The sequence below is a fragment of the Primulina tabacum genome, chromosome 12 (genome assembly GCF_025594145.1).
Source record: "Primulina tabacum isolate GXHZ01 chromosome 12, ASM2559414v2, whole genome shotgun sequence".
In the NCBI taxonomy this organism is placed as follows: domain Eukaryota; kingdom Viridiplantae; phylum Streptophyta; class Magnoliopsida; order Lamiales; family Gesneriaceae; genus Primulina; species Primulina tabacum.
Window position 1 is genome coordinate 33,536,861 of NC_134561.1, and position 11,774 is coordinate 33,548,634.

General features: G+C 38.5%; 1 protein-coding gene across 1 annotated transcript; it reads left to right on the forward strand.

The window, feature by feature from the left end:
* The first annotated feature begins 8,900 nt into the window (after positions 1–8,900).
* Positions 8,901–10,982, forward strand: LOC142520368 (uncharacterized). Its single transcript, XM_075623361.1, has 2 exons — positions 8,901–10,430; positions 10,554–10,982. The coding sequence occupies exons 1-2, from the start codon at positions 8,901–8,903 to the stop codon at positions 10,980–10,982; spliced, it is 1,959 nt and encodes a 652-aa protein (XP_075479476.1).
* The last annotated feature ends 792 nt before the right edge of the window (positions 10,983–11,774 follow it).

An 11,774-nucleotide genomic window follows, 5' to 3' on the forward strand; every position in this document is an offset into this window, starting at 1 on the left:
GTAGTTTAATTATTTTTTTAGTGAAAATATTGATGACGAATTAAATTTTAAGTTGGATTTACATCATAAATACTGACTTATTTGCCAACTTTACGTTTGCAATAAATATGTATAATTCATAATATTGTATATACTTTTGGTATTTGAAGTTTAATAATTATCACAAAAGCAGTCTTTATCGTCAAGTTTTAATGGCAAATTTAACGTAAATTACTAATATGTTACATCTTTTAAAGTTTGAAAACAAAAAGTGTTAGTGTTTGCACAGTATTTATGTGATACGGACGTGTCAGGTGCAAAGATGTACCAATTTGTATAAAAATGATAAAAATATAGATTCTAAAAACATAACGATTGTAGGTGCTAAACTTGATCGTCCGTTATGATCTCCTAAACAAATACAATGCTATAAACAAAGAAAACTAAAGAAACATTATTGGAAATTGAGAGATAAATTCATACCTTATATTTTCAATAAACTGTAGGAATTTACAAAATATTAACATAAAACAAAGAATATTGGTGAAATTTGAAAGGAGAAGATTTGAACTTCTAAAATATGGAATGAAAAGCTTTTAAAACGCTTGATTAGAACTATCAAAAGTCTGCAGGGAATTTACTAAAGTTTGTGTGATTGAATGTGTGTATTTTTTCTGCCGATGCCATCATGTTGAAACATTTCATGTTCGCAATCCTGATTTTGATGTTAACAAAACTTGTTATTGTGTTTCTTACATATTTACTCAAGTGTGAAGTTATTAACAAAATAAGAAATTGAAACTGAGTTTAGCAAACCTGAATTTCTGACGAGTTTCGGTATTTTGATGATATCTCTCAGCTGGATGATTCAAATTACCATCGGCCAACTTAACCGATTAGAAAATTCAATTTGGCACAAGTCGTATTTTACTTCATTTGGGCAAAATAAGATGTTATCTAGGCCAAACCGTTCGCTGAATGACCAAACTGATTTTTCGAAAACAACAATTAGTTGGGTATAAACAGTTGCGGTATTTTTGCCATATCTCTCAGCTCGGTTATTGGAATGAAGCGATTAAGTATGAGCTGGAAAGATAACATGATGATCTGCAAATCATCTTCAGAAGTCAAAGTCTCAATTGAAGCTTAAGCTGCTGATACATGACGATGAAGCTACTGGTTCTGCACAAACTGAAATCAGATTTGCACTCCAGATTGAGCTGCTGACCAGTCCAGTTTCAACCGCTGACCAGTTTTCAACTCCTGATCAATTTCAATCGCTGACTATACCAACCGTTGACCAACCGGTTTAAGCACGGGAAAATGTGCAGCAAGGCGAATTTGACAATTGCAATTTCAGAAACAGTACAAAAACTTTCCAAACGATCATATTCTTGTGTCTAACATATATATAGTTGTTGGAGCCTATAAATACATCATCTTGAAGTTCAAACAAGAGATTTTGAAGGGGATTCAAAGCATGGACAGTTAGCATGAAGAAATCTGCTACTTGAGAGCACAAGCTCTTGTGTGAGGATACATTTGAGATGTATACTATAAAAGATAAATTCCTCACACACAATCACTCACACATATACACGAGAGTTGAACTTCAAAGTTTGGTTGAGTGAGTTTTCATACAAATACATTAAAGATTGTGTTTGTAGTCTTGGCATAAGAGACATTAAACATTATGCAGATTGTGAGGTTGCGGTCGACAATGAAGAGTGTGATAGAAGTTTTAATTAGGCAAGAGATAAGTCCTAAATTGAAATGGATCTGTACAAGGTATTGTATAAATCAAAGCCTTCTAGTGGATCCTTCAAAAGGGGAAGAAGGGGTGACATAGGAGTTGTTAATCTCCGAACATCCATAAGCAAGTTTTTGTCTATTTATCTATTACATTTACTTATCATTTCCATTGCTTTTAAAGATGTATTGTTGAATCATTTTATGTGTTTTTCAAATACCAAAATATTATATACCAAGTGTTTGATAAAATGCTTCAACCAAAAATATTTTTTATACATTCAACTTGTATATATTTTAAATGCTTTACAAAATGATTAATCAGTTTCTACGAAGGATTATTTTGAGTGTCTTCCGCTTGATTTGAAAACCAAACTCGATTTAATTTATCAATGTTCAATATTTCAAAAACCAAGCTTTTGTAGCTCAACGATGATCCCCCTATTCGATCTTGTTATCTCATTTTCTTCACCACACATTGCGGTTTTTTCCACTACCCCACTACTCAATGATCTTTTCCTGTTTATGTGTACTTTGATTTATGCACATCAATTCAAATTATTGATGAGATCTTATCCATTCTTATAGCCTCTTTATTCAAAGATTTAGGTTTGAGAAATTTTGTACTTATTCAGACTTACCTTAATTAGCCTCGTTCTTTTCATTAACCCTTGATAAATAATGTCAAAACTCAAGTCCAATTGCACTCATCAAATCTTGGCAATAGTATAGTATCATAACCTCATAATCTTCTAGGTATCACTGATAGTTTCTGCAAGAAACAATAAGTTATGGTTAGCGTACAGTAAGTGTAAGGTCCAAAATTAAGACGACGTAAGTCAACTGCATGCAAATCTAGGAAATATGAAAAATAAGTAATTAAATGGTTTTAATTGCTAAATTGATTATGTGGCATGTTTATATGATGTTTTAGTAATTTTTCTACATACATGCATTAAAATGTATTTTTAAGGGTTATTCAAGTTGCGATCGAGGAACGGAGACCGAGGGCTGAAAAGTAGAAAATGTTTTTATTAAATAATTGTTTTTAATTATTTAAAATATGATTGATGTTTTTTCATATTTTTGAAAATAATGGGTTTTGAGGTGATTTTATACGCTGGGACGTAAATTTTATCGGTGTTGGTTTTTCAACAAAAATACGAACTTTTTGGGCAACCCGACTAATAAATTCACAAACTTATTTTTAACAAAACTATTTTAATATTTTAATTAAATTCTATTTAAACACGAATGGGCCCAATTGGTATGCTTAATAGACCTAAGTTTAATTAAGGATTTAATTACTCTATAATATGTTAAACTCACCCCATACCCTACACAAAAAGTCACGCCACTTTCTGATTGTTGCACACCACCAAAACTTTTCAATATCCACGGCACACACACAAATAATTTGAAGGAAAAGTCGAGATTCGCAAGAAAGCTTCAAGCCTAGGTTCTTGCCCCATTCTTCGCAATCGCCATCGAATATTCATGCGTTTAAAACGCAAAGGCACGCCATACTTATTCCTTTTCTCATCTTTCACACAATAATAATTATTTAAAATTGTTTTGCATGAAAAACAAGGAGCACTTGATTATATTTTTGTTTTTCAAGCATATGTGATGTTTAAGCATGGTTTTTGATTCCAAATTCATGTTGTTATGTGCTTTAGAGGGCTGCCATGATTAGGACATGATCCAGCCAAGTTTTTACATGATTTAGAGCCTTAGACACACGCCCTAAACACTACATAATCGAAGGAAACAAGCTGGAATCGATATTGCTGTCATGGGGTCTTGGGGATCGGTTTTCATTCATAGGTGGTTGGCTAGATAGCGGTTTGGGGCCAGGGCTCGGCCAGGGTCTGGTACAGTTGAGGGTTGAGTCCTAACAACATTGGGGCTCGAGTCGTGAGGGTTGGGAGGAGTCCTACCCAACTAGGACTCCTACCCGAGAGCCCTTGTGCAGCACGCAGGTTTGTGCGCCATGTGCAGGGAGGTGGGCTCGGTCCGGGGCTCAGGGACTGGGCTTGGGCGAGTCCTTAGGGTCCTAGGGAGATGCACTAGAGGTTGGTTCAGGGGCTGGGTCATTGGTAAGGTCCTAGGCGCGCAACTTGGATTCCTTGTCTTTGGGGACTCTCGGCCGCATCATGCATGGGAAGGGGGTCACGGTTTTTTTGAGTTGGGGTCGAATCCTATGGGTTGGCTTGGGTCCATTAGGTTCCTAAGTTTTCTGGGAAGGGGTTGGCTTGTGATGGTCCGAGCGTGGCTCGGTGAAAACCAACATGGCTCGGTGTTGGCTAAAAACCGTAGGTCTAGTGTCTTGTCCTTGTTAAATTAATTGAAAAACTGGCTCATGGGGGTCGAGTCATGGTTCACGAGAGCCAAATAATTATTAAAAGTCTAAGTTTTAAATTTAGGAATTTTATTTTATAGTTTGGGAGTTTTTGGGATTAAAACGCCTCAAAGATGAATAATTAAATATTAATTAAAAAGTCTATTATTTAAGCTAAATAAAATTATGGGAAAATTAAATTATGCTTAAATAATTATTTGGGACATGATAGAGTCAAGGAAATTAAGAAAAAGTCAAAAACGTGAAATTTTACGTTTAGGGGTAAAACGATCATTTCACACCCGAAAATTAGTAAACGTCATGACAGTGCTCTAAAGTCTGTTTTATATGCTATTATGATGATTTTAAATGTTTAAGGATTTTTATATGCTAAAATTTTTATGTTAAAAGTTTATGAAATTTTATGATTCATTTATGGAATTTACGACGAAACGACAAAGCTAAAAATGTTATGTTGCATGCTTGTTTTTAAAGGAAAAATGATATTAAATGCATGATTTTTATAGAGGATAAGAATGAGGATGTCGTGAGGGAAAAGGCCCCAGAGGGAGCCCATTTATGGGAGAAGGCCCAGAGGGAGCCCGACGATCATATTTCCATTCGATGAGGATAGGACAAGGCTCAGTTGACAAGAGATTGTCACTGATGTCCCCACCCCCCAGTACTGTGGTTACATGTAGAAGGATCTATCGACTTTTTGAGGGGGAGGAAAGTCACAATTAACGATCTGAATTCAATAAAAAGGAAAATGTTTATGATCATGATAAAAAGATACATGTTATGAATGAGGTAAAGGATAAAAGTTGAGGTTTATGTTATGCATGTCATGAAAATGTTATTTTTACGTAAAAGTATTTCCACTGTTGCTTGGGATTTTATACGTATTATTTGTTATAAAGATTATGGTGTGTTGAATCTTTAGACTCACTAGGTGTGATGAATGCATGTGAATTTGAGGGAGGTCTTGATGAGTGACCGGACTGGACTGAAGGTGCACACGACCCGAGGACTATCGCTTCTACATTTCCGCACTTATGATTTACGTTATGATTATGATAAAGATTTTTAAGACCATTTATTTACACTTTTGAGTGGTTTTTGAGAGGATGATACTTTTCACGTTTATTATTTTTTAGGTTTGGCAAACATTTGACGATTTCATGTTTTGACTATTTCTTTTGGATTTTCAAATACTAGTTGGTTGATGTTTTATATTAAAATGATGCAAAATATTTTATGAAAATATTTTTAAGTACATGTGAGAGGTCAACCGTTTAATGTTTAGGTTTTTAAAAAAAATTCTAATGCTTTTTAAACATTAAGAATGGCAGACGTTTCAGTAAGGTCCATTCAACTCATATATCACAATCGAATATGCAACAATTGGTATATCGAGAGTTGCAAATGAATTCGGTAACGAGGCAATGTATATTTGAGTAACAATAGTGACATTGTATATACGGCTAGGAAAACAGATTTCCCTAAAGCACATGTATTACTTTGACCAGATACTTCTTGTACTATTAACTCATTAGATCACATGAGATATCTTTACCCGTAGGTTAGCAGTGAATCCCGGATTACAAGGCATTGGCCCCAACGTTTTCGAAACTACACTCAATCTTGTCACCTGATGACCTCAATGGAATCGGTAAACGAGTAAAGTGTATACTAATAAGCAGAACCTCCATGTTATCATGGGTCAAAGGACTAATGGTGTACAATTATAACCGCGAAATAACCCACTCGATAAGTGATAACAACTTGGAAAGTGTGAGGGAGGGTTGTTCAGTGCCACACCAAATGAGAACCTATCTGTATGAATGAACATCTCCACGCTCTTACCAATGAAACGTGGTGTTTACATCACAGATGCTAGTCTCGAACTCGAGTGATCTTCATTCTTATTTTAGGTGGCTGAATCAACTATGAACTACTTTCGAATATACAATATACTTCTTAACAAGTTTAATGATCTACGTTGAGAGACGGATCCCATGATCGAATCTGCAACAACTGGTGCATCGAAGGTTGGAAATGTATTTGATAACGATGCGACGTAGCTTTGAGTAACAATAGTGACATCGTATATACAACCAAGAAAACAGATTTCCGTAAAGCACATGTATTACTTTGACCAAATACTTCTTGTATTATTAACTCATTAGATCACATGAGATATCTTTACCCGTTGGTAAACAGTGAATCCCGGATTACAAGGCATTGGCTACAATGTTTTCGAAACTACACTCAATCTTGTCACCTAATGAACTCAATGGAGTTAGTAAACGAGTCAAAGTGTATACTAAGAAGCAGAGCCTCCATGTTATCATGAGTTAAAGTACTAATGATGTACATTCATAATCGCGAACTAATCTACTCGATAAGTGATAACAACTTGGAAAGTGCGAGGGAGGGTTGTTAAGTGCATCACCAAATGAGCATTTATCTGTATGAATGAACATCTCCACGCCCTTACATATGAAACGTGGTGTTTACATCACAGATTCTAGTATCGAGCTCGAGCGATCTTCATCCTTATTTTAGGTGGTTGAATCAACTATGAACTACTTTAGAATATACAATATACTTCTTAACAAGTTTAATTATCTACAATGAGAAGCTGACCCCATGACACTTATTATATATTCAAAGGTTTTATCTATGCAGCTTGTATGTGTATACAGATAAAATAAATATCATAATTAGATAAAATCTTAAAATCATTAAAATAAAGACCGTCCCATTGTCATCCATGCCTTCTCCGCAACCCATCCCTTCTCATTGTCATTCATAATCTAAGCCATGTATAGCATAGATCATTTGATAATAAAACTCAACGGATAATATTATTTTTATATCGTTTTAAACCGTTCGACGACATGTCAAGCGTATGCAAGTCCTACTATAAGCTCCATGGAGCATGCATGAATCGATCATCGGATGGAAATATGGGGTAGAACTTCCATATTTTAGGGGAAAAAAACTTTCCCCGTCAAAAGAAAAGACCGAATATAGACAGTGACTCGTCGCATAAAATTCTTTTTGTACTCTTATCTTCCTCGGTGAAGGATTATTAAAATCTATGCGCAGAGGATGTTGCTTAACGCATTTGTTACTTTAATTCCTCGTAAATTGAGTCAAACTCGGATATGTATTGGGGGCACACACTTGTGCACGTGATGCCTAGCATCACCATTTCTTGAGTGTTGTCCAAGCAAATCTATACATATTATATATCTATATATATACACGTACACGACGGAAGGAAAATTAATATAATACTGATTTAAATCCAACATTTAGTGATACGTAAGTGGAGTAGGTTAAATAAAATAAACGTCACAAAAATATATATAAATATATATATATATATATGTATATATATATGTATATATATAAACGTCACAAAAATATATATAAATATAAATATATATATATGTATATATATATGTATATATATATATGCGTGTGTGTGTGTGAGTATAGGCAGCCACATATATATGGATTTAGATCCTCTACTGTGTTAAAAGCACAGTACTAAGTGTTATGCACTTTTTACACGAGATGATGACATGATCATCTCGTTTAATCTGTCAACTTTTTAAATTTATCTCATATGGTGTGATGTCTACAAGATGATCATGTGATCATCTCGTGTAAAAAATGCATATCATCAAATGATGTATTTTCAATACGGTAGAGGATCAAAATCCCATATATATGTCGACAATGGATGAAAAGCTAGGAGGGGATGATTTCTTGATAACTTTCACAAATCAATGGGGTGTTAGTGCATTTTATCAAGAAACATGTAATTTTTCGTTAGTAAGATACGACTAAAATATTGTATTTTGAGGTGAAATTAGGCTCACGTCTATGATGAAGTGTACATAAACACACTCGAATTATTTTGGTCAACAAGTGCTAGCGATCTAAATTACATTTTTTTTAATATTTTGATAAATACGTTGTGACGAAACCAACTCGAGCTATTATGTGACAATAGACACATAGCCCATGTTCTCAACACAGACATTTTTTTGTTGAATCTCTTTGTATATACATAGATGAGATAGTGGCTTGTCTCGCGAGATAATAAATCGAAAGATATGGGTAAGATAATTATTTTTAAATTTAATTTTTATGTAATGATACCCCTGTAAGGGTCCGGGATAATGGTGACCCATTTTCGGGTTAGTGATGACCCGGGTTATCGGTTGAATAGCCCGGATCAGAAGACAGCTGCCCGGGCACTTCTTCTCCACCCGGTTTCTCATACATGTACCCAGGTAACCAACTACCCAGGCCACCTCGAGAATTGCACCACACTCGAGTGTGATCGATACAGGCAGCCTAATCCGTCAGAACCACTTGGGCTTGGAGTGTCCTAGAAGTCATCAGAAGCTACAAGTATGGGCAGCCGACTTGTCATACTTAGTAGGTGGCACAAGAATCGAGGTACCTACCCCATTTTCTACTATAAATAGCAGGTATTAGTGTCATTTAAACATTCGGAAATCTTTGAACTAAAAGCACTTACATATTTCCCTTCAAATATTGCTTGTGTTCATAAAAAAGCCTGCTGACTTAAGCATCGGAGTGGCCACGCCGGACATCCCTCCGGCGCCCATTCACGAGTTACTTTCTTGTTTACAGGTGTTGATCCAAGCCATTATCTTCACTCAAATTCCCAAACATTATAAATTATTGATTTGGTCCGTTGAAGCCCCGTACCCGGCTCACCTATTTTAACGAGATCACATCATTGGCGCCGTCTGTGGGAAAACACTGAGTTCGAGACGTTGATATGGCTCGTACGAGAAGAACCAACCATGGTAATTCTCACGCCCAGGGTGATGGGGGGCAAACTTCAAGACAAGCTGATGTTAGTAACATTGGAACAAACCTCATTACCCTGACCCCTGAAGAGTTAAAGAAAATGATGGCCGATGCCGTTGTGCTAGCTATGGCCAGGAAGGAGGTCTCTCACCCTGTCACACCACCCGGTGATAAACAGGGATGTGATCAGGGACTTGAGCAGGAGCAGGAGCAGGGGCAGGGAAGGAGGGATAACGAGATGGTAGGAGAAGACGAGGGATCCAGTGCTGGGTCCAAATCTCCTACCGTGGCAGAGGAATTGATGGAATTAAGGCAGAAGATGAAGGTCTTGGAAGGACAGTTGGAAAGACGGAGCGTTGCCCGGGCAGTCCCGAGAGGATGCCCGTTTTCTGATATCATCGTCCGGGAGCCTCTTCCTGGAAATTTCAAATCTGCGAAGGTGAAAGACTATGATGGCAATGCAGACCCGGAGGAACACCTGGCCAGGTTTGAAAATATGGCCATGTTGCACTGTTACACTGATAGAATCAAGTGCAAGGTGTTCCTAACAACACTGGTGGATTCAGCTCAGAGGTGGTTCGAAGGCTTGACTTTCCAAATTATCAGTTCCTTTGAAGACTTCCAGAAGGTGTTTTTACACCATTTTAGCGGCAGTAAAAAGTACAAAAAGACTGCTTTTAGCCTTTTTGAAGTTAAGCAGAACCCAGAAGAGAGTTTAAGGGCCTATATCAGAAGATTCAACAGAGTGGCCCTAGACGTCCCTACTTGTGCCACTGAAACGAAGACTACTGCATTCACCCAGGGTTTGAGAGAGGGTGAGTTCTTCAAGTCACTTACTAAGAAGGTGCCGGGAGATTTCGAGGATCTATTGTCGCGAGCAGAAAAATATATCAATATGGAGGAAGCCCAGAAACAAAAGAGGGACTCTGTGAGAAAAGAAAAAGGAGACCGGATGTCTAAGCCCGAGGAGAGGGGACAGAAAAGAGGCAATACAGGGCACTTTTCTCACCACGTGCCTCTGAAAATTGCTCGGGAGAGGGAAGTGCAGGAGTGCAGCAGAGATTTGGCCCCGGATCATCAGTTATCCCGGCCAGAAAAAAGTGGATTTTGCTCTTTTCACAAAGTATGCCACCATAACACTGAAAACTGCAAGGCACTAAAGGGGAATTATGCCTCATCCTCCATCCCGGGACCCAGTAACAATAGCCAGAGGCCGAGAGTGCCACCTTGGACATCTCGGCCACCAGGATCCAGCGCCCGAGGAGGAAGTGTGAGGAATATCCCGAGGATTGAGCCCAGTAGAAGAAGGGAGCCTGAGCCCGAGAGAAAAAAGAATTCGCCCCCTGCCACAGGAATGATCAAAATGATATTAGGAGGCTCTACTGATGGAGATTCTCACTGGGCGAGGAAGGGGAGAAGCAGGAGGGAATGTTTGGAGGTAGAAGGAGCAAGAAGGAATGAGGCGATCATTAGTTTTGGCCCGGAAGATTTGAGAGGGGTGAGTCTGCCCCACAACGACGCCCTGGTGATCCAAGCCCGAGTGGCGAATTATGATATTCTACGGGTCTTTGTGGACTCAGGCAGCTCTGTAAATGTAATTTTTAAAGATGCCTTTGTACAGATGGATTTGCAGGGCTACCACCTAGAGGCTGTGGAGACTGCCCTCTTTGGTTTTGCTGGCCATATGGTTTACCCGGAAGGAGAGATCATGTTGCCATTAACCTTGGGTTCTCAGGATCTTAAGAGGACGGTGATGACTTCATTCACCGTAGTGGATTCTCCGTCATCATATAATATCATTTTGGGGAGATCGGCTATGAACGAATTGAGAGCCGTAGCATCCACATACCACCAAAAGATAAAATTTTCAGTAGGAGCTCGGGTGGGAGAAGTCCGAGGAAATCAACCATCCTCTCGGAAATGCTATGTGGAGGCAGTTCGGGCGGATCAGAGTAGAACACGGAAGGAAGGGAAGAAGGCAAGGGTGGAGGGGAAAGAACGATGGGGAGAGGAGAGGTGCATTTTGTGGCAGAAGAAGAACAAGAAGTAGTAGAAATCGGACCAGGCCAGCAAATCCGGGTGGCCCGAGATCTCAGTATATCCACTCGGAACATCAATTGAACATCCTCCCGGGATCTCACCCAGTAAAACAAAAAAAGAGGCCCTTTGGCCCTGAAAAGGACAAAGTAATTGATGCGCAAATTAAGGAGCTTCTGAAAGCTGGCCACATTAGGGAAATTCAATTTCCCACATGGCTTTCGAATGTGGTCTTGGTACCCAAATCTACCGGGAGGTGGCGCATGTGTGTAGACTTCCGCGATCTCAACAAGACGTGTCCCAAAGATCATTATCCTCTGCCCAGGATTGATCAGCTGGTGGATTCCACCTCGGGCTATGAATTGCTAAGTTTCATGGACGCATACCAGGGGTACCATCAAATCCCTCTGGCTAAAAAGGATCAAGACAAAGCCAGCTTCATCACCTCGGGAGGTACATTTTGTTATATTGTAATGCCTTTCGGGTTGAAGAATGCAGGGGCTACTTACCAGCGTCTGATGGATAAAGTCTTTGAGAAGCAGCTGGGACGGAATGTGGAAGTCTATGTGGATGATATTCTATCCAAATCCCGAGAGGGTGCCAGCTTTATTAGTGATCTAGAAGAAACTTTTGCGACTCTCATGCATTATGGAATCAAGCTTAATCCTGCCAAGTGTATTTTTGGCGTGAAGAGTGGCAAATTCTTGGGATTCATTGTGACAGACCGAGGGATCGAGGTGAATCAAGAGAAAGTCGAATCTGTGCTAAGCATGTCATCTCCTCGATCTGTCAAGGAGGTACAAAA